This window comes from Polyodon spathula, chromosome 15, assembly GCF_017654505.1.
Source record: "Polyodon spathula isolate WHYD16114869_AA chromosome 15, ASM1765450v1, whole genome shotgun sequence".
Classification (NCBI taxonomy): Eukaryota; Metazoa; Chordata; class Actinopteri; order Acipenseriformes; family Polyodontidae; genus Polyodon; species Polyodon spathula.
Window position 1 is genome coordinate 25,039,639 of NC_054548.1, and position 24,544 is coordinate 25,064,182.

Consider the following 24,544-nt stretch of genomic DNA (forward strand, 5'->3'; position numbering starts at 1 on the left):
TGACTAATGTCATTAATGAAAAAAAAATGTTAATGACGTTAAAATGGCTTAAATAAAAGATCAGAAGCCATATAAATGTAATACACATTTGTCACGAGTTGAGAAAGATCATTCTGACTGCACTAATAACATCGCCAAACTCAAGTGCACTTAGGAGGAAAAAAAAAAAACTCTCCCAAGATGCATCGGCTGGAGGTGGAGAAAGGGGCCATTTTGTTGGTTTTTGTTCCTTGTATGAAGCGGTTCACTGTTTTATTGGACTTTATGTAGTTATTATTATTATTTTTTATATATATATATATATAACGAGCGGGACATTTGTGTATAGGGAAGGGTTTTCGTTGACAGAAAAACGGGCTGTCATGGATTATTATCCCCAAACACACTGTAGTTAGTTTCATGCTTCGCTCAAGTACGAATACTTTTACTTCAGGGACAAAACTAGTTCATTACCCGAGTTGCTTTCAAGTAACTGATGTTGCTGGTGGAATACACAACAAACAGTTCTGGAGACATTGATTTAATTCATAAGAAAAAATATCTGGTTACTGGTAGACTGGTAAGGACCGTTGTGTTTACTCACAATAGCAATAAGCCATCAGCAGCTACTGGTTAGTCAACAGAAAATCATTAAATACCCCTAACCATATCAAGAGGAATCTGAGGAAGGACAGTACCCACCTGCCGTGTATGTCATATAACAAGCCGTGCCGCCAGCAATGATGTCAGAAGAGACTGGGCAGAAAAACAACAATAAAGCTAACTTCACTGCTTTAGCAGAGTACACGAACGGGCTTACAAAACCATCTGCACTAGTCACCAAACCTGGGGCATCTAAGAAATTAGTTATAAAAAATTTTAAAGGTAGGTTGGCTCTGAAATTAATTACTGCACTGTGTCTAAATATTATATTAATGTTTTGTCATGTTCCTCTGTTAGAACACTCAGTGTAACATGTTAGGATCTATTTCTGAAAACATACATCAGGCATGGATTGTTTTTATCTTAATACTTATAAGTATATAATATAAGATATTTTAGGGATGTGGTCTAATTGATATTAACTTATTTGCAATCCATAGATTCGAATACTGTAACGTTACTGTACTGTAGGAAAAAATTGTTAAAAAAAAAAAAAAAAAGTTTCTATTCCCACCGTACACAGGCTATGTCGACGTTATCTGTTTTGGACACTGTTGTAGAAGGCACGCATTCACCGCACCACGGCATCCTGCTGGTAATAAATCACACCACATTATGTTTCTAGAAGAACGGGGAGGACCAGTACATACCCCTTTGGAGTGATGTCATTTGCAACCAATCATAGTTAACCGCAGCGGTACACGACTTTTTGCCTTTACATACAGATACAGTACTTGTTTGTCTAAAAATACATACAAACAACTGTTAATTAACTGTGCTTATGTAATCAATTTGGATATGTTGAATTTAGAACGTGAATTCAGCGAGTTTGAATGGGATATGGCAAAACATTATGGACACAATCTGTACTATTTCACTGTATTTTAATAGTTTGATGTCCTCCACTTTTTTTCTCAGTAGACAGTGGGCCTGTCTCACCAAATTACCACTCCATTACAATTTATGGCACACAATTGAATGACAAGGGCCTAAGTTTTGTGGGAAATTTCACATGGAGAAAAACACATTTTTAAACTCCCATTGTGTTGCAGTTTGTGCCATTACAGGTATTCCCATGAGCCTTGATGGTGGGAGGCGTAACCGTGTGATTCACAGGCTACTGTACACAGTACCTCACCTACGGGCCTCAGGGCTTAGTGCAACGGTAATATACTTCCCCATAATCAGCGACAAGGAGTCTTTTTAGAAATAGGTACTAAGCCTTAGATTGGATTTAAGGATCTAAGCAGAAACGATAGCAATCATACAGAACACATAGTAGTATAATATACAGGTAAGATATTATTGGTAGGATGTAGATATATAGTAAAGTATCCATTAAAATATTCTTGTAGTGCCTTGTGAGCCAGCCTCTTTAAGCCCCTACTGTGTAGTTTGAACTCATACAGGAGCTGTATTCGCATTGATTATCCTGTAGTGTTGCTAGATTTAGAACCTGTGTCATTCCAGCTCAAGATGATCCCATTATGGGGAGGTGGTGGCTGGACTCCCTCAGAACATTTTGTGAAAAATCATTCAGATTGCAGAGGTGTGTAGCCCTGATGGTTTCTCAAAATAGTGCGGTCACAATTACCATGGGCCTGTGAACTTAAAATTACTTTGGCATTTTTAAATGACAAATTCCCCAATGATATATGTGATTGAGAAAAGGGTGGCTAATGTGCATGCAGAAGATCATGACCCACATTGTGACAATATATTTTGAAAATTGCAAAAATACAATGGGGGGCATGGTGAAAAGGTAAATTGTCAGAATGTTGTCTACTAAAAATCTGACACCACTTTTGACCACAAAAACAGATATATTCTGAAAGCTAAGATATTAAGCTTTAATTTAAGGTATGATATGCCTTTGTGTATCAAAGTGTCATTAACTCATGGCCCCCTTGTTGCTGCATGCCTAATATGTGATCACAGGTGTACGGGTGTGGTGAAAGTAACACAAATTTAATAATTAATGACAATTAATTAAACGTTAAATTTAAGCAAGTATTGAATATTGAATTTTGGCATCAAATAATAAATACTAGCATTAAATGTTAAATTCATATATCAGGTGTTGAATTTTAACATCAAATAATAAATTCAAGATTGAATATTAAATGCAAACATTTAATGTTAAACACTACCATTGAATGTTAAATACAACGGTCGAATGTTCAAAACTAGCATCAAACATGAACATTTTACATACAAAACAGGTAAAACAAGACGACCCTTTTTAATTTTAATTTCTACAGACAGCAGAAGACAGTACCATATTTCAGTTTAAAAATCAAAGTCTCTCATTGGCTGAACAGGTTAACAGGTAACAAGGAGGAACACTGATCTCCCCGGTGTGGGAGGGGGGGGGGGGGGGGGCAGATGGGATTGATTGACAGTTTTTAAGTGCATGCATCAAATGAATAAAAAGCACATCAAATGGATAAAAAGCACATTCGATTGTTGCATTTAACATTCAATACTTGCATTTAATATTCGATCGTGAATGTATTATTTGATGTTAAGATTTAACATTTGATAGATTAATTTAATATTTAATGCTAGAATTTATTATTTGATGCTAATATTCAATACTTGGTTAAATTTAATTTTTAATGAATTGTCATTCGTTATTTATTTTTTGTTACTTTCACCACCCATACAGGTGCACTGACAATATATTGGTAAAAGTAACTAGATGCTGGAGAGTTAATATATATTTGTGTGTGTGTGCATTGTATACAGTATGAGAAACAGCCTTGTTAAATCACAGTGGGTTACAAACAAGTTAAAGTATAACATGTGGTATTGAAGAAAGGTGATTTCTAAAATGTTATCAGTGTTGGGTTTACTGCCTTCCATTTTTCTGAAGCACACTGCTGAAAAACAAAACGGGTGCGCGCTTCGTTTGTGCATCAAAACCACTTCCCAGCAGAATTGAAGTGGAAGCACACGTGACCACAAAGAGGCCCTGTGTCTTTCAGGAGATCATAGTGTTCTTTGTTTAGGTTGCACATTTTTAAAATGGGTGAGATCTCTCTTCACAGGCACATAAGGAGATGACAGTAAAGTGAGGAGACCTCTCACCCAGGGGGCACTGAAAAGGTTAAAGGTATGAATGGGATCTGGACGTGGACTTTGTTTTTCAAACCCCAATTTGCTGCTACCATCTTTTAAAAATACTTTAACAAGACCTTGCTTTAGAGATACTCAGAAATGTAGGACTAAGGTTTTCAATATCAGTTTCAGGAACAGAGATTTTATCCACTGTATCCTAGAATGGAAGAAAGAACAAAAATAATACACTGATATTTCAGGATTATTCCTTTGACTTGCCATTGTCATAGTGGCTGTCTGTTATTACTAAATTAAATTTATTTAGGTTACATTTACCTGGAGATTACGAATGCTTTTTATATATATATATATATATATATATATATATATATATATATATATATATATACATATATATATATACACATATATATATATATATATATATATATATATATATATATATATATATATATATATATATATATATATATATATATTGTGATTTTAAGTTATCACACACTACCACCTGGTGGCAGTTCAGTATGGTAAATATCTGTGTCAGCTGTATCAAGGTCTTTATGACATCTTTGAAGGAAAGATCGTGGTGCATTTGCCAGGCCCAAATTGTCCTGTTTTAAAGGGAAAGTCAAATCAGAACTTTGAGTATCCAATAGTGCTGCTTTTGGATTGTTTAGTCCAGAATTACAGCCCCATTAACTAGGGATGGAAAGTTTAAACGTATAAACTAAAGAAGTGGTAAAACATTTAATATTATGCAAGACGTATGACCGGTCACGTGACAGATGTTGCCAAATGCATCTTTTTTTTATGCATTCATTTTAGTACTTTATCATCAGTAGTCCGTCGCGTATCAGACTGCTCTAGTGTGTCAGTAAGGGTGGATATTATAAAAAGCAAGGGGTTTGGCAATTGCCTCCAAGTAGTATTTCTAATTGGTGCAACAGAAAGATTGACACTGGCGGGTTTTATTCTTAGTCGATCTGGTGCTTCACTGGTGCACTGTGTGTGTTTATGTCTGTAGTAGGTGTGGTATGGTATCAATTGCATGGCGAACTAAGTAGAATTTTTTTTAGTTTGTTCTATATTTAAAATGGCATCTCTAAACAAAGGAAGCCAAGCATTTTTTTTTCTGAATTCGTTCTATATTTAAAAAGCCACATTTTGAGGAACCCGACGAGAAAACCGTGATATGTAAATAATTATGCCAAACAAAACTGCAGTACCACAAAAAACACAAGTTCAATGCTTCACAGTTTGAAATGAAAACATTCAGAATTATTGTGGATGGAGCACTGATGGCAATAAAAACCACACATCCATAACAACATTTGCTATAGATTTGACCGAACAGAGTGTTTACGTTATCCCCTATGAGGACAGTGTGCGTGAATCGTGAATGCAGCAGTTTTGAAATCGATTATCCCAATACTGTGCCGACCCATAAAACAATAATAGTGAGTCTGGAAAATAGCGAGGCTAAAGAAAATCGTGCTGCATTTGTTCATACAAAACTTTCAAAGGGAGGAAAAGTTGCAATTACCACAGACTCGTGGACCCCATTCCCCAATCTTCCCATAGGTGGAAGGCTTTTTTCACTTGAAATTGTTCTATAAGCTTTTTGTCCGAACAGCTGTTTATGTTTAGTCCAATTGTTATTTGTATGTTGGAACTACTGCGCTAAAGCAAAGGACCCCTGAGACACAATTCAAACAGGATGGCTAGGCATCTCTTTTTACAATTTAATGTAAAGTTGTGTGGATATGTGAATTTGAATACGTAATTTAGAATTACCATATACAATTAACTGCACAATAAGGCAAACATTATATTAATTACTTAATATATTACTTGATTGTGTGTTTATTTAGCATTTAAAATAGGACTTGTGGCAATGTTTGGGAGGTTTATGTACACTAGTACACTATGTAGATCTCAAAAATCCCAACACCACTGACCGCAAACTTTTAAATCTCTGAGGCAGACTTTTTAATATCAGTCACAATGCTCTACAATTCCAAAATATTGTGCTATTTTATCCCAGGTAATGACTTTCCAGAAGTGAAAGTATTTCCAACTTTTTTTTTCAATCGTAAGCACAACTCGCTTTCCTGTAGCCATTTTGCATTAGCGCTGTACAGTGTTCGTCTGATTTTTCATTACATTTTTTAAACCATATCATTTTTTGCAAAAATAAAAAAATACCAAAAAAAGTAATAGGTTTCAGTTTTTTTGTTGTTAAATGAGCCTTTAAAAAACACACTGTTCTAAAAACATTATACTATCCGAAAATGTGTTCAGTATGTATAGAGTTATATCTTCACTAGCAACTTTAATTACAACCATAAATATAAACATTTCAATGTATAATCTGATGTGTATGTGTTTTTTTTTGTTTGTTTTTTTTATTTTGTAGTTAAGTGTTGGAGATGTTAAAATGTTATTTGCTTATTTATGGTTTATTTGCTAAGAAAATACTAACCAGGGCTGCCAGCATCAGAATGCAATATAAAGAGTGAATGTAGATATGGTTTAAATGTTTAAACGCTGACATTGCAAACTGTTTAAACGTTCATAAAAAATTTACCAAAAGCACATCCCTACCATTAACCAAATATTGGGATTGTAGTGGATATGGCTGAACCTATTATTCTAAATGGGCTGCTTTGTGAAAACTTCAGATGGTATGTGTTTGGCATAGCTTATTGACTCATAGTAAAACCAGGAATGGATCAAACTGCTGTGCAATATTTTCCAGTCTATTTCCTAGACTATTTCCAGCCCTGCAAACTGCGAGTTATGTTGAATTGGATATTATTTTGTTGTGACTTTATGTTGACTGGGGGGCTAGCGCAGAACCCCCTAAGCAATTTTGTATTTACGTTTTGCTTTCTGTCCTCTCTGTCTAATCTGAGCACACTAAGGCTTGTTACTGATAAGTGTACCCAGCGATTCTCACTACTGGGAGTATTTTTTTTTCTGCATTTGTCATAGAGAGACAATAGGCTTGTTGTGTGGATAAAAGTAGCCTGATGAATGGAAAGGCAGGCAGTGTGCTGACAGCCGTGATGGAACCCTTTGTTCCTGCATTAATCTGGGTTTGAAAGCAATGTAAACAGCTTACAAGGTTTTATACATCCATTGTTAATTATTTTATGTTAAATCAACTGGTGCAAAGTAGGTTAGAAAACAAAGTCAGTTGTTGCCCTGGACCAGCGGCTTTCATTTCATGCCACTGGCTCTAGCAGTAATTACGAGAAAAAGGACAGTTGTATTATATGTGCACAAATCAAAGGTAAATGGCTCATTAAAAGCAGGCTGTCTTTTCTATTCAGTGTTTTCACTATACCTAAAACTGACCCACAAATACACATTACACTGTATTGTATTATGGTCTGTTTAGCTTCAGTGACTATACCCTGATGACTTGCTTAGTGTTTCTTTTTAAGGTTTGTTGCTCTAATAAACTGCTTGAGTTTGATTGAACTATACATGGTTGTATTGTTGCATGTTATTCTATGAGCATGCTGTCCAAGTGCTTCCCCGCCTATTCCAAGGCATTTACCATCTCGGTGTCTGGGATTCTCCCAAGGACCGCTACTATGTTGGGGACCAAGAACTTGAATGTATTTAACTACAGTTATGCAGAGTGTTGCTCAGTGATGGTACAAAAGCTTTGTATCACTTAGAATTTTAGGATTGATACATATAATAATAATAATAATAATAATAATAATAATAATAATAATAATAATAATAATAATATAATAATAAAATAAAAAAAAAAACTATATGAACATAATTTAGGTCTTATTTAACATCATGTAATCAGAGAAACTACAAAAAGAAATCACAGACTCTATCTGACGCTGTAGTAATTGTACAGTATTTCCAGTTAGATTCTGAAATGTCAGGTGAATATGGAAAAACTACAAAGAGGTATGCAATTCAATATGTTAACGTAACATTATTCAGCAGCTTTCATTCGACTTTAAAGCAGAATTAGTTAATTCTATAGGGTGATGCAAAACCTTTGGCCATTCTCTTTAAACTGTACACAATGGGACTACAAATGTAGTGAGATGTTGAAAAGAATACTGAGACTGATGCACTTCAGTAAACACATGCAAACAAATATTTTCTCAGTTATTTGTAAAGGGTGTTTCAAATGTATCATCCTTGTGGTTTTTACAACCTCAGGTCTGGTTTCAGCATCAGTATGCTCTTGCAGTGGTTTGTATGTGACCCACTCTTCAAAGCTGGCACTTCTCCAGGAATGTTAAGACATATTCTTTCTTCAAACAGGTTTCAGTAGAACAATGAATTAGGTTAGAATTCATGGAGTATTCCAGTGTCTTTATGTTTGTGTACTGGTGATATGTGTATCAGCAGTACACATAGTAAACAATATGGATATCGGTAAATTGCATTCATTTTACCGTTTGCATCATTTATTCATAATTCCCGTTTTAATTTCACAGATAGACCAAAGCTCTCGGATAATTACACTCAGGATACATGGAAAAAACTCCAGGAAGCAGTGGGAGCCATACAGAATAGCACCTCGATTAAATACAACCTGGAAGAGCTGTATCAGGTAAGTCAGGGGTTATGACTGCTAATTTACTTACATACAGTATGCAAAACAAATGAATAAAAACCAAAGTAGCACAAATTAGCTAAATAAATACATACTATACTACTTAGTCATACATTGTCATCTTATTAAAAGAGATTCATCTGAATTTTAAAGGAATGTTATTATTTTGGCAAAATTTATGCCTATCCAGTTGAAAATGTGGCCCCTTATTCAATGGTATTGTCTGTCTGTCACACCTGCTGTGGTGAACACGATACCTGCCGTCGGTTTTGACAAGTCTCCAGACTTGTATCATAGGTTCCTAGTCTCCTCTAGACCTTTTGGATTACATTTGAGTACAGTCGACAAACATGTGATACAAATATTTGATTTATAGATGCATGATTATGCTGACTCTCCACACACGTATGTATGTGCACTGGTTTATGATGCAGTGAATGAGGAGTCTTAGAAAAAGGCAGCCATGAATATTCAGTCCTGTTTTGGACCTGTTCTGATTTCTGTTCTCATCATTTGGTGGGTAAATGCTTCATTTAACACAGGTAAGAAGAGACGTACGCTTGTTACAGTCCAGGCTTCTTCAATGTTTTCTCTTTCTCTCCTAGGCAGTGGAAAACCTTTGTTCCTATAAGGTATCTGCTACACTGTACAAACAGCTAAGACAAGTCTGTGAAGATCATGTCAAAGCACAGATACATCAGTTCAGAGAATATCCTTTTGAGTTAAGAATAAGGGTTCTGTTTTGAAGCAATCTGAAGCTAATTATGGATGACTGTAACAGCATAAAACTACTGTAGTAAGAAAGACCATCCTGGACGGTGCAGTTAAATTATTGCTATGAGTAGTTTCTTTTCTAGTTTTGTACCATTACAATTATAAAACACAGATGAAGGTATTTGCTGAAACATCGGACGATTCTACTTGTAAAAACTGTTCTTGACAGTGTTCAAAGTTGTTGTGTTTTTTTTTGTTTTTTTTTTGGGTTGTTTTTTTTATTGAAGGATTGTCTGCAGAACCCTTATAAAAGTTTAAACTGTTCCACTTGTACTATGCTTTTCCTATGCATTTACCATGGCTTACCCTGTTTAGCTGTGTTTTATAAAAAGCTATCTCATACAGTACTGTGAAAAAGTATATGCCCCCTGTCTGATTTTCAGCATTTTTGCATATTTTTGACACTGAATGTGATCAAATCTTCAACCAAAATCTATTATTAGATAAAAGGGACCCTGAGTGAACAAATAACACAAAAGTTTGATAGAATCATTGTCTTGCTGCATGACTCAGCTACGCTTCAGCTTCAGCTCACAGACGGATGGCCTGACAGTCTCATGTAGAATTCTCTGATACAGAGCAGAATTCATGGTTCCTTCAATGATGGCAAGCATCCCCAAATCATGACACTACCACCACCATGCTTGACCGTAGGTATGAGGTTCTTGCTTTGGAATGCAGTGTTTGGTTTTCGCCAGACATAACAGGGCCCATGTTGGCCAAAAAGTTCCACTTTTGACTCCTCTGTCCATAGAATATTGTTCTAGAACTCTTGAGGACCATCCAGGTGCTTTTTGGCAAACTTGAGATGAGCATTCATGTTCTTCTTAGTGAGCAGTGGTTTCCTCTTGCTACTCTACCAAGAATCCCATTTTTGCCCAGTGTCTTTCTGATGGTGGAGTCTGGCAAAGTGGTTTGTAGTGCTCCGGTGTATAGGTGAGTTGAGGTGCTCCAACAAAGGACAAACACAAAGTCTACCGGTCAGGTTTCTTTTAATGCCCTTTTTAAACCGGGTTTCAAATAATAAAGCTGGCTCTACCCAGCAATGGGTATTGCCAGTGAAAACTGGACCCAAAATAATAAAGCTGGTTCTACCCAGCAATGGGTATTACCAGCTACAAAAAAAAAAGGGGTTGCAGTCCCAAAATAATAAACACAAAAACACGTCTCCAAACTGGGTGCTCTGGTGCAGGTGCGGTGCTCTGAGTGCTGGTGCTCGTGCGCGTTCAGGTCCGGGCTTCTTGCTGCAGCTCCAGCTTCGTATCAGCCATCTGGCAAAACAAACACAATACTCCTCAATGAACCCACACTTCATTCAAGATTCCGTCCTTGTCTTCTCCCATTAACCACAACAAAGGAGCCGATTACGGCGTCACGTCCCCCTAAAGTACCCTAAGCCCCGCACCCTCCGATAGCTAGTTCAATCACGTCTCCTCCAATTCATGACTGAAACTTCGCTCACCGTACTAGGGCGATGACTCCAGGTACCGTAACGCCGCCCTCTTCCTGAATGGCCGGCTCCCGACTGTCCCCAGGATGAACTGCCCAACCATTCAGTAGGAAGCCCGCAGCTCCTGTTGTACAGTGCCCTCACTGGTCGAGAGGGAGATTTTTGATTCGGATTCATTCACTCTCCGTCACATGGAGTTATGAACACTGACCCTAGCCGAGGTGAGAGAGGTCTGCAGATCCCTGGGTGTTGTTCTAGGGTTCTTTGTGAATTCCTGGACGATTTTATACTAACAGATTTTGGCAGGATGGCCACTCCTGGGAAGATTCACTACTGTCCGAAACTTTCTCCATTTGGACAATATGGCTCTGAATTTGGTTTTTTGGAGCCCCAGAGCCTTAGAAATGGCTTTGTAACCTTTTCCAGACTAATAGGCATCAACAACTTTTTTTCCAGTGGTCTTCAGGAATTTCTTTTGATCGTGGCATGATGTGCCTCTAGAACCTGCATGCTAACAACTGACACTGATGGTAAGGACCAAAGTTAGTCAGATTTATATTGGACAGGGCTGGCCCAAATCAGGCCTGATTGTTAACTAAAGTATTCAAACAGCTGACCCTAATTATCTCTTTAATTGGGTTAAGTTAACTAGGGGGGCAATAACGCTTTTACACCTGAAGATTGCATGTTTGATTACCTTGCACACCAAACAAATGAAGGAAGCACCAAACTTTGGTGTCATTTTTATCTCTCAGACTCCCTTTATATACTACTATAACCCACAAAAAGGAAAGCTAGGGGCCAGCTCTACAGGTCAGCCAGCTGTTAGCCAGGATAACATTGTCGATTGCCTGATAGGGCGAGAGAAGGTGGAGCTGGGGTTAAAAGATATGAAAACATATAAACAAACATTGTGAGACTTGTCTTGCTTCTAGGTGGCAATGTGAGTTCAACGCAGCCCCCAGCTTCCACTAGCACAGTGAGCTTTAAATCAGTCTTGTTTTCCCCAGTTCCTGTTTTAATGTGAGCGACTCATACCGGCCTTAAAGCTGCAGTGTCCGAGGAACTGAAATTGTATTCCTGGGCGATTTTGTTTATTAGATTACTCTGTAGTTTGCCACTTGCCACTATAATCATTCCTGGGAACTGCACAGGCATTCTCCTGTGACTGCCTGCAGAGGGTTACAAATGACACGCACAAGCTGGGCTGTAGATCACAGAAGCAAAGCAAACACGTGAAGGAAATTGGTGTTTTTGTTATCCTCATAACATTTTATGGAAACAGTATAGAACTGACATTTTTAACATGGTCCTATGCAATGAAGTAAGGGAACAACTCTCTTAAAACGGACCATAATGTCATTTTATTTTTCTTAATTTTCCTGATGGCTCTGATTTGAATTTAGAGTTGTGGCGAGGCACTGTTGCTGACATGCTTGTTTTGTATTATTATTATTGTTGTTGTTATTGTTATTATTATTCCTTAACGATGGTTCACAGATTCATTGGACAATGTTTTATTTCTTAAAAAGATGAATAAATGTTGGCAGGATCACTGTAGACAAATGGTAAGCATGTAAACCCTATTGATTCACGTTCAGGGTTGGGGTCGATTCCTGTTTTTCAATTCCAGTTCCTTTTTAAAATGAGTTCTGAATTCCAGTTCCAGTTCACATTCCTTTTTAATCCATTCCCACACGCCATTGATAAATCAGCAATCAGCAGTCTTCTGTTAAAATAAGCTTCTTACAGTGGCAACAAATTATTTAAATCACTGAAGTCACTGTTTTTTTTATTACATTGGCTTCAAATCAAAACAGTTGAACAATCACAATAATTATGTCTCCTAAAATAAAAACAATTAAAAATGGGAGTTGGAATTGGGAATTGATTTTAAAAAGTAATTGCAAATGGAATTGACTGGATGTAGACTAGCATCTAATGATTATTTTCTAAGTTCATTTTTGAAGCCAGGCATGGGCCAAAAAGGGCCTTAATGACAATGTTGAGCTTTATCATGTTTTCTATATTTTGATTTTTCTTTGATAGATAATGATAAGAAGCATTTTCTTATTTTTGGATCGAGTGTACGTCCTGCAGAATTCAATGCTGCCCTCTATTTGGTAAGTTATTTTTTTTTTAAACCCAATTTCCAGTATTACTTTCTGATATACAATATTCTCTGCACAGCTGCTTGTTTATCACACATCTGTTGTTTTGCATGCATATTCACACGGGTGCATCCCGGTGTCATTTTAACAGGGACACGGGTCTGGAGTTGTTCAGAAGCCATATAGTCAGTGATAAGATGGTCCAGAGTAAAACAGTTGACGCCATTCTTCAGTTGATTGAGAGAGAACGGAACGGGGAGGCTGTAGACAGAAGCTTGTTACGCAGCTTGCTAAATATGCTTTCAGACCTGCAGGTGAGTATTTAAAGTCTCCTCTACAGCACAGTACACTTTCTCCCACCCCCTCTACATTTTTTTTTTTTTTTACGAACACATTTTCATGCTGCTAGTAGCTTTTGACATTGGATTAGCCTTTCACAATACAAACAAGTTAACTGTTGTACTGCATAGCGTGCCGTACAGTGCACAATTAACAGCCATTTAAGTTTAAGGGATGTACGTGTCTGGGTGTTTTGACAAGTCAAATATTTTTAATTAAAGATTCTTTCCTTCCCCTTGATTAGGTGTATAAGGATTCTTTTGAACAGAAGTTTTTGAAAGAGACTCATCGTTTATATGCAGCTGAGGGTCAAAGCCTGATGCAAGAGAGAGAGGTAAATGTAACTTAGTCTAATTCTGATTCGTTTGGTCACACTCTGTAGAGTCACTTAGCCCCACATTCTTATGTTCTGCAGCAAGTCGATGGCATCTGCAAGTTTATCCATCAGGTCTGTGATGATTATGTTAAATTCCTAGGTTTGGTCACTGGTTCAACACAGCAATGTTAGGGTTAAACCTAAAAAAATATATATGTAAAAAAAAAAAACACCTCGTACTATCTCTGTTGTGGTTTGTCTTGTCTACAGAAACCGTCTATGAAATGTAAGCCTTATTATATGCAGTTGGGTGAATGTTATACGCTAATTAATTGTTAGAAAACACAATTCTCTCTCGGCTCAAATAACCAATAACAAGGGGACAATATTGCTGGTGAACCACTTGACAAAGAGGATTTAAAAAAAAAAAAAAGAAACTAAAATGGCAGTGTTCTGTAAAATACAGAGGGCTGAATAGTGCTTTATCTGTGACCATAACATACAGTGTGATGCTCATAAGCACCTTGTCATTTTGCTAAAAGATATTTTGTGTTTACTAGAGAAAGCCAGTTAAGTAGTACAGTATAGTACAGTACAGCAATGTCATTCGACTAAAACCCTAATGCATACTGTATGGTGTCTGGAAAAGTTGCATTGCTTGTGTGGCACATTACTTAAGGCTGGTTTCCTTTCAGAAAAAAAAAAACAACATCTCAGTATTGGTTTGTGTCTTGCATATTCAGGTACCAGAATATCTTCACCATGTCAACAAACGACTGGAGGAGGAGACAGATAGAGTAATAACATACTTGGATCAGAGCACACAGTAAGCACAGCGGAAGCCTTTGTTCAGCTCTTGTATGATGTTTCTGCCTGGCATGCCAAGGATGACTTCAATCTAGTTCTGAAACACGTGCCAACCAGTGCTTTTAAAATCCATTTTCTTACCTTATTAGTGTATTAACATTATCACTGTTGGTCTTTTTATTGTGCTGAGATTATTTTAGTTATTAATCATCATATTTTATTGTGAGGAATGCCACTCCCCGGCACTGAGGGTTGGGAAAGCTTGGAGTCAAAGCAAGGGAGGTTGCAGCAGGCTGATTCAACAGCCTTTCATACCTTTCAGCTGAACCACAGTAATGTTACTGGTGATATCATGTGTCTCGGCATCTCAAAGACTTAAAACTACCGGTAGAAGGAAATATGGTTTTGCAACAGTAGATGAAGCGCTATATTCTCACAGGATCTGGTCATCTTACCACCACATTCAGAACTCAGATACAGTAGTCAGTCCAGTATGTATTTAATCAGGAAACTATGCTGATAAATGAAATGCAATATACACTATCTAACTTTCAGAACCTGTTTGTGTTAGCATATTTAAATCTTTTGTGTTTGCCTTTTTTCGCATGTCTTAATCCTTCGTTTTTTAAAAGGAAACAGCTAATACTCACTGTGGAGAAGCAGTTACTCGGAGAACACCTGACAGCCATCCTTCAGAAAGGTAACTTTGTGTTTGACACGCATGTGTGGTTTCCACTTCAATTGAATTTGACATGTTTAATATCACAGTACGAAATTCAATACTGTTTAAAGTTGCTTTCGTTGTGTTGCTGCCTCCCTTCCTGATCTGTCAAAGTCAACCATTTTTTTGGAGCCTCCACCTGCCAAGTTTTATTGCTTTGATATGATTTTTTTTTCCCCACAACAGCAGCTGAAAGGGGCTGAGTGCCTTTCTCATTTTTGTGTGTGTGTGTTTGTATGTGTGCGTGTGTATGCCACATGCTGTTTGTATACCAGTATGTTTTTTGTGGTTCCTTACAGGGCTTCATCACCTGTTGGATGGAAACAGGATAACTGAGCTCACCCTCCTGTACCAGCTCTTCAGCAGGGTCAAAGGTGGACTGCAGGTGCTTTTGCAACACTGGAGCGAATACATTAAGGTACAGCACAGGGAGGTGTCACATTTCAAAGTCTTCTTGTTTCAGTTTTAGTTTACCCTATTTCTTTACTTAACTCATAAACATACACTACAAAATTAACCTTGTACATTTTAATTGAATGGCTTCATTCTTACTTGAAAAGTACATTTTATTACAGCTACAGGATAGTACATTAACCCATATACTGCCAAATGTTGCTTTCAGACACCATTCTGTTTTGTAACATTTTGCATTACGTAACATGCCCCTTTAGTTGAAATCTGACTCCTCTGGTAAAGCGAATTGCCTGAAAAGCGCTGCATACTAAATGCAGTGTCTTTGCAACACAGTTTAGTCACAGCAAAATTGATCCACGTTCCCATTCATTACTTAGTCTGTGTGACTTTCTTTGTGATAAAGACTGACCCTTGAGACTTCTTTCCTTGTTATACTCCTTGATAAAATGTGTTGCAGTCTTTTTCAGAACCCTACGTGCAGGATAAAGCAGCTTTGTGTGTCTTGTGTTGTATTAAAGAGCACCTCCTGTCTACTACACTAGCAGTACTACAGAAAACTATAACTGTGGGTACACAGCGCTGACCGCACAACTCCAACGTACTATTGGTTTGTGATTTGGTGTCATTCTTTGTCTCCTTTTGTTGCCAGACCTTTGGAAGTGCACTAGTGATGATGCCTGAGAAAGATAAAGACATGGTTCAGGAGCTGTTAGACTTCAAGGATAAAACAGACCAGATCACTGAGGCCTGCTTCCAGAAAAATGAAAAGTTTATCAATTCTATGAAGGAATCCTTTGAGACGTATATAAACAAGAGGCCCAACAAGCCTGCAGAACTAATAGGTACTTATTTGATTTGAAATACATTGTGCTACAAATATTACAGCAGCGTCTGGTTTCACAGACCCCAACGGTAACTCATCTTGGATATTGTTGTCCGTAATTTGTACCATTGTGAAACCAGGAGTAGGGCATTTTACATGCAGTAAAACTCACCAAACTCGCATACAGTATACTCACCAAACTATTCTAATCTGTCAGATACAGAACTATTTTATATTATCTAGAAAGTAGCACTTTCTAGAGAATATAAAATATAACCGGTATTTCAATTGCTCGATCATTTGAAAGTTTGTTTAAAAAATTGAAGGAATGTGTTTGCAGTAAGTGTGATTTCTAAGGAATCAGGGATGAAAACAAGACTATTGCATAGCAGTTTCACCCATCTCAGGTTTTACTATGAGCTTGATCAGCCACAGAGTATAGGTAACAAGCTCAAGTGTGTCTTCTGAAACTCATAGTAAAACCAGAAATGGATCAGACAGCTATGCAGTGGGAGTCTTATTTCCATCGCTGGATGAATACATTTGTTTTTGTTGACCTCTTTAGCAAAGTATGTTGATTCAAAATTACGTGCTGGAAATAAAGAAGCAACAGATGAAGAGCTGGAGAGAATACTGGATAAGATAATGATCATCTTCAGGTTTATCCATGGCAAGTACACATTCTAGATTATATTAAATGTACCAGTAAATTAGTTCCTGAGCATTCAATTCACAGACCTGCCGTTCTGTCTCTTTATTTCTTAAGGTTTTGTCTTGCACGCCTTTGAAAAGTGTATAAAGCAAGCAAAGAACCTAACAGTCTTTAGAACAACGAAGGGGTGACGTGGCAAGCATTACATTCCACTCCTTTAAATACATTGATTACTAACCTCTGAAAGAGGAAACACTTCAGCTGGGATTCTGATTGGATTTATTATTTTAAAAAACGAATTAGTGAATTAATTACCAGTAACATGGCTGCAGAGTCCCTTATTGAATCCAGGCATTGGTGATATATGTAGTTCACGGCTTTATCTGTGGCATATCTCTTTGGTTCATATTGCTTGTTTGTTTAGATTTCTATGCTGAAAATGTTTTTTCAGGTAAAGATGTGTTTGAGGCATTTTACAAGAAAGATCTTGCCAAGAGGTTGCTGGTTGGGAAGAGTGCTTCAGTAGATGCTGAGAAATCAATGCTGTCCAAACTGAAACATGGTAAGTAGCAACACACTGGAGATATTCTTCTATGAGCAATGGATGTTTGACCTAAAAAAAAAAAAAAAAAAAAAAAACACATCTAATTGTGACTTGATGCGAGCATTGCTTAGAACAATTAATTTGGATTTTAGAATCTTGTGCTACCTTCTCAGGGATTCTTACATTATTGAGCTAAAGGAGGTTTTGTTTTCAGAACAGAGTTTGATGTAATTTAGACATCAAGATTTGTCTTCATTGTTGATAATATTGATTCTCTGTCCACTTCCATTATCATCTCGGCCATATTGAAGGTTCCATTGCGCTGATGTTTGTGTAAATGCTGTAGGTCGCCTTTGGTTTTTGTCATAGAAACACTAGTTTGTGGCAGAAGCTGAGTCATGTGAGAGGTTCTATGATGATGCTTCTTTGTTCTTTAGAATGCGGAGCAGCATTTACCAGCAAACTAGAGGGGATGTTTAAAGACATGGAGCTATCGAAAGACGTCATGATTCAATTCAAACAGGTATTTATTATTTAATGGCATTGTTGTCTGTTGCATGCCTTTTTGTTGTAGGACCCCTAGTAGTATTATACACATAACAATGCCTGTTGAGAACAAGAGCAGTGTAATCTTGGTTCTTTATAGTTTAGTTACTGAAGTTTATTTTTATTTTCTTGCAAAGGTTCTTGGGAAATGCCTTTGTGTTCTAAAACCTTGGGCTTGTATATAAGTAAACGCCTTCATTGCTTGAAGATAAAGGAATTATTTTAATAATCGATGGGTCACTGGGAAGACAGAAAGTGAAGGGAATGAAAAATATGTTTTGTATACAGTTCCATATTCCATTAAAAGTACTTGCATTAAAATACAGGTTGTGTACTGCGTGCTATTGGGTAATGTGAGTTCAGTCATTAGTACTAAAATGTAAAAACAGGTAAATATAGGAAACGTGGTATAACTTTATTGGTAGTTTGTTTTCTGAAAATGTGATCAAAATAATTGCTTCAGCATTTTTTTTTTACTACTAATAAAAGGATACCCTGTTTCAAAATACTGTTCACAAAAACAGAGATTGTACTTCGTTGTTATTATGAACATTTACTATACAAAATATTGAAACCCCAGATTTAATAAGCTTTTTTTTCCCCAATGCAAATTTTGCTCCAGTATTGAAATTTAGGTTCATTTCTAAAAAGAGTGAGATCCAAATTAGAGTCACACTGAACTCTTTATTGCTTGAAGGTAATCGAAGGCTGAATAATTTTATTAAAACTAAGGGGATCATTTGTGAAACACTTATATACTGTCTATGGCACCGGCCTGACCTATTATGTTTAAAGTTTTAAATGTGTTTTTTTTTTTTTTTTTTTTTTTTAATTGAAATTATTTATTTTTCAGTTCGTGCAGAATCAAAGTGACCCAGGCAACATAGAACTGACAGTTAATATCCTCACGATGGGATACTGGCCTACATATATACCCATGGAGGTGCACCTTCCTCCTGAGGTATGGGAGCTCTGAAACCACCCACAAAACAGCTGCTTGTTCCATTTCTTCCTTAACTTGTTTGTGGAACTGGTGGACTGAACCAGCGTTGTTATTGTGGTACATCCAAGAGAGAACACCATTACAGATTACACAGTACATGTGGATGCAGGGTTATTGCTGCAGTTTGATAGTCTTTCAAGAATGTCCACCTCCTTATTTACCTCATTATAGGAGGGTTGATGGGAGGATGTTTGGAAACATGCTCAAAGGATGACCCTGCATGAAATCTTCAAATTAAGGAATTTAAAATGCATGTTTTAAATCTTGCAGTCACATAATCACTAAGCTTAAAGCTGTAGTGCCTTTTTCAGTTTTACATGAAGGCGGCATCTTTCCCTTGAAAGCCCATTTTGAAAATATCAATTCAGTAGGTGTTTCTTATAAAGTATACTGTAGTATAGCAAAGTACTATTAGAAGAAGATACATGCTGTTCATTCATGTGCCAATTAGCTAATTTACATTAACAGATGGTGAAACTTCAAGAAGTATTCAAGATGTTTTACCTTGGCAAGCACAGTGGCAGAAAGCTGCAGTGGCAACCCACACTTGGACATGCTGTTCTCAAATCAGAGTTTAAAGAGGTTGGTGTATACAATTACTGTATGTTTCTTTTCACTGTGCGTGTGGAACACCAATAAGGGTGGGGGTGTTGCAAGGGGACGGGTTAATGGTAACACTCTGGTGTTGACATGATTCTGAGAGCTCTATTGAGTCCATACGGCTGCTTTAAACCTATGGTTTTAAAAAGTCCCCAGGATGTTGTGCCTGAATTAGAAATGATACAAAGTGAAGAAGAAGAAAGCATTTAGTAAGATTAAAATAACTACATTAAATAAATTCTTCAAATTCTACAATTCTTGTAACTTGTAATTCTGTTGGTCAAAGTCACTGATTCCTGGGTTTGGGGATTTTATTTACAGGGTAAGAAGGAGCTTCAAGTGTCCCTCTTCCAGACCCTTGTCCTTCTCATGTTCAACGAAGGAGAGGAGTTCACCTTCGATGAGATTAAAACAGCTACTGGAATAGGTATGGAAATCTGTGGGAATGCATGACACTTTTTTCCTTAAATAATTAAAATACGTGTTTAACAGACATTACTGCTCTGAAGAATCCCAATACAAATACTCACACAATGAGGTAGATTTAAGGATCTAAACCGTATGGATCCAGTTCTATTATATTGCGTATATTATATTTGGAAATGTTGCTATGCAGTCAATAAATACAGTAGAACCCCATTCATCCGCGGCTCCCTGATGAGGTTTATCTGTGAAGTACAGTACATTATTGCCAATGTAGACTTCCTGTCCGCGCTGCACACGCACACACACGCACACACACACACTCACACACAACGACTCGAGCATCAGTCTCAAACCTGTGCCGTCGACGCAAAGACAGCAGTGCTACAGATGGGGAGGATTTATTTCCTGGTATGAGCAGCGGAAGCATGCCGAGTCTATTTCTAACTCATTTTAAAACATTATTTTGTCTTTGTAATATAGTATATTGCATACATCTCCAGTAAATGCTAATTTGGTTTATATTACCAGTTTCAGTATTTTATCATGCATTCCAGTCACAAGCAATGACACCTCATTTATCTGCGGATTTCACACATCCGTGGATCTATGTTTCTCCAAGCACGCGGATAAACGGAGTTCCACTGTACCATCAACTTAAATACAATAAACACCAGAATCATTTTTAACATTGCTAAATGGCAATTTTACTTGACTGTTTATATAAGAAAAAGTTACACTGTACAAAGTGGCATTTTTAATCATAGCAACATGTCAGCTTGAAACAGCTGGCAACTTTCTTAAAACAGCTGGTCGTAGGGGATGTTTTAAGGAATTTTCCAGTACTACAGTACCTAAAATCAAGAATGTTTCAAAGTTGTGGATTGAGTATTCCCCTTGGTGAAAATTGCTTCAAACTGTCCACTACAGTTAAAGCCATGGCAGCTGTACACCCACGTAGGCCTGCTGCAGTACAGTTACACAATGCTGCAACCGTGTTTTTTATGAGTGGCTTCCAATTCAGCTGCAACTGACAAACAAAAGTAGAAAGCCAGTCACATTAAATTAGATTTATTCATAGCTTCTCCCCAGTCGCGTTGCAAAGTGAATTTACTTAATCTTTTTAATAATTTGTTTCAGTTGGGTTCAAATTATTCAAATGCCAAATGTGACACAAAATTGGCAGCACTACCCTAGTATGGGATATTCCTGCAAGAAAGGCGTTGCACGTGGCATGGTGACAGTTATCCTAAATGTCCAATTGTCTGACCATTTTGTTTTTATCACAGAGGACGGTGAGCTGAGAAGAACTCTACAATCTCTTGCCTGTGGAAAAGCTCGAGTTCTTATTAAAAACCCCAAAGGAAAAGATGTAGAAGATGGTGATAAATTCTTATTTCACGCCGACTTCAGGCACAAGTTATTCAGGATAAAGATAAACCAGATACAGATGAAAGAAACGGTATTTGTTTTATTTTTTTTGTCAGTATTTGTACCTTGGCAAAATATGACATTTTCAACACACACGCTTAAGAAAATAAATTAATCTGCATGCATTAGACAAAGACAATACAAGCACTTTGGGTTAAAAGAAGCTGCAGAATACATTTGCATGCTGTCCGGTTCATAGGCACGCTACGCTTTTACTGAAACAGTAATTGATCGGCAAAGTGCCTGTTCAGGTTTAATGACACAAATTACTTGGAAAGCTGCAAGCTGTTGAATATTGTAAATAACCTTACTGTATGCTTTTATTTCTTTATTTCTTTATTTTTTAAACAGTGGATAGCATGCCATTTATTCTCTGTCCCTTCCCTCTTGTCTGTTAGATCGAGGAGCAAGTGAGCACCACGGAGAGGGTGTTTCAAGACAGACAATACCAGATAGATGCTGCCATTGTCCGCATCATGAAGATGAGGAAGACTCTGAGCCACAACCTTCTTGTGTCTGAGCTCTACAATCAACTCAAATTCCCAGTCAAGGTCTGCACAGTTATACTGCGCCCCTAAGGCTACCCAGCTACATTTATGCTGTGTCAACCCTTGCACCCACCATCCCAAGCCATAATGCTGGAATTCTAGATAGAGAACTAAAATTAGACTCTGATGCTGTAAATCTGTCAGCAAGGCCTCTGGCCACCATGGGCAGACGTCACTGGTTCCACATGACTGCTTTGCGCTAATTTCTCAGCACTGCAGGTCAAGGAATGATAACGGCACTCAAAACCAGTAAACTAAACATGTATATAGGTTTGAAAGGAGGTATAACTGCAGTGTACAGTAATTAATTTTTCCATGTACACAAAAGTTTAAATGATTAAAAAATAATTTATTTCGGTATGTTTTGGACAAAATCGCTTCTAGCTTAATGAAAAACTAAATTGAAAAGCTTACGTGAAAATATAATATTTTGAGTGGATGAGGAATGGGGAGAAAACGTAAATCAGTTTATGATCAAAAGAAAACAAATTTTTCGAAATATTCAAAAAGCCAAATGGCAGAAGTGGGCCAGATGAGGCAGAGGATGCATTGTGTTGCAAACACTGCTGCATTGATGTACATGTTTGTGCTGACAGAATACAAGAACATACTGAAAGTAAGTGACTCATTAAACTAAAACAAGAAAATGAACTGAGAGACAAGCAATCCATTTCTGCTGCTTTTACACACGATTTAATAAAAGAGAGAGCACAGAATGACTGTGTTAATGAGTTTGTCAGAGCGCTGCTTCGCTGGACAGCCATTGTTTATTGCAGATAGTTGTGTATTGGTGACTTCATGTGACAGTACTGTCCATCAGCTAAAACACTGTCTAACGCCGACAATCTTAATCGTAAACATTTGACAGCAAATTATGATGCTTTAGTTGGTAAACTTATGGAACACATTGATGGAAATATTGTGGTCAGTGTGGTTTTTGATGTGTTTCCCTATGCCTTGGGCCGTCCAGTTTTGTCAGTTGTCTTTGTTTTTTATGATTTCATGGTTAATAAACTTGTTTTGTGCTGATGTGCTGCTTGCCCAAACGTTCGCAAAGTACCAGCTAACTTGGGAAAATGTGGCCTCAACTTGCACAGATTCTGCTTCATTTCTTCATGGCAGAATTTGCCAGGGACATTAAACTTAATCAGAAACCAGAACTGCATTTTTTATATTATGTTTCCACACAAATAAAAAATTGTTCATAGAACAAAGAAACACTGAAAAATTCCCAGGAAAAATGTGTTAACATAAAAACCAAAAATCCACGACACTACTCATGAGTTAATTTAACGGATAAAATAAAATAAATAAAAATGTCAAGCATTTATTCCCGACTGTTGTTAAAGAAACAGCTTTAGTCAAGGCATTACAAAAGATAAGGCATTGACTAAAGTCTCCCTCATAAAATGGTGAATACCAGTATTTTTACATATCATTATAAAGTAAATGGTTGCGCTGTCCAGTATGAAAAAAGAAAAAAAAAAACACATGCATATGCTTTAATTGTATTGTATTTTTATTAGGAAATGATTGTTTTAACAACATTTTTTTGTATTCCAAATTCTGCAGCCTGGAGACTTGAAGAAGAGAATTGAATCCCTCATTGACAGAGACTACATGGAGAGAGATAAGGACAACCCCAACCAGTACCATTATGTAGCATAAATCTCCCTCCGGTGGCACTTCTCACCTCACCTGCAGAGCATTGGCAAAACAAAAAGGACTGCGCTCCTTCCAGCTTTGCTGCCAGCACATGTCAAAGCTCAGGGATAACCCAAGCAGTGGCATGCGCTGCGGGGAAGACAACACATTGTTTTGAGTTTTTATATCATTTCTTTTTCTGAAATACTTTTTTCAGTTTTGCTTTTAGTTTATGTTTTTGAGAAGCCCCCCATCTGGCTTCCCCTGTTGTCAACATAGTCAAACAGACGCAGGGGAAGGCAGAAAATAATGCTTGTGTTTGCGTATAGAATCCTTACCCTTCACGCCATTCAAGGTCCTGGCACAATTACTGGGTTTTTTTCTTAACAAATAATCTAGGCACCAAATTCGAGGCTCTGATGTTGTTTTTGTAGAGCTCGCCATATTTAAACTTAATTGGTTCTGTGCATAAACTGAGAATAATCTTTATTCTTAGCTATTGAGCTCCTGCTTTGTGAAGAAAGGAGTCTGATATAAAATTAAAAAAAAACATCTAAAATAGTAAAACTGTTAGAGCCTTACAAAGTGCCAAGCAGAGCAGGCTTCAACTTCTGCAGATTTTGTTCTGTTTTGTTATCTAGCACAGTCGGAAGTGTGTCTACTCCGAGAACAGTATCGCGCTGGTTTAGCCAGAGTGTTTCTGGTTTATGCTGATTAACATCTCTTTTCATTTTACTCACCGGAGTAGATTGTGTTGATGCATTGCAGTTTGCCTCTGGGGGGATACAAGGTAATGTACATGAAGAAATGTAAAGTGCAATTTACTGTTTCAATTGTAATTGCCAGGATTTGGGCTTTCTAAAGGAAACTGTTAATGTTAATGAAACAGGGAAGGTCTGTTTTGTGGAAATGACACCTTGGTTCACATTGTAAATATGTTGTTTGGTATGTGAAAGAGAAAAGAAAAAAAAGATTTAAGAATTGTATGGGTTATGTAACTGCGATGTTGAGTGAGTTGTACACTTGTAGATGGATTGTGTTAATAAAACTGCTGTATTTGCTAAGTACTGTAAAA

At 37.2% G+C, this 24,544-nt stretch overlaps 1 protein-coding gene across 1 annotated transcript; it reads left to right on the forward strand.

Moving 5' to 3' along the window:
* The first annotated feature begins 188 nt into the window (after positions 1–188).
* On the forward strand, positions 189–24,544 carry LOC121327867 (cullin-4A-like). The gene is made up of 20 exons (XM_041272153.1): positions 189–864; positions 8,205–8,320; positions 8,929–9,032; positions 12,046–12,115; positions 12,597–12,670; positions 12,810–12,972; positions 13,242–13,331; positions 14,057–14,139; positions 14,753–14,820; positions 15,141–15,259; positions 15,905–16,097; positions 16,644–16,748; positions 17,182–17,292; positions 17,712–17,797; positions 18,674–18,781; positions 19,292–19,405; positions 19,745–19,850; positions 21,136–21,308; positions 21,676–21,828; positions 23,398–24,544. The coding sequence occupies exons 1-20, from the start codon at positions 720–722 to the stop codon at positions 23,491–23,493; spliced, it is 2,277 nt and encodes a 758-aa protein (XP_041128087.1). The 5' UTR covers positions 189–719; the 3' UTR covers positions 23,494–24,544.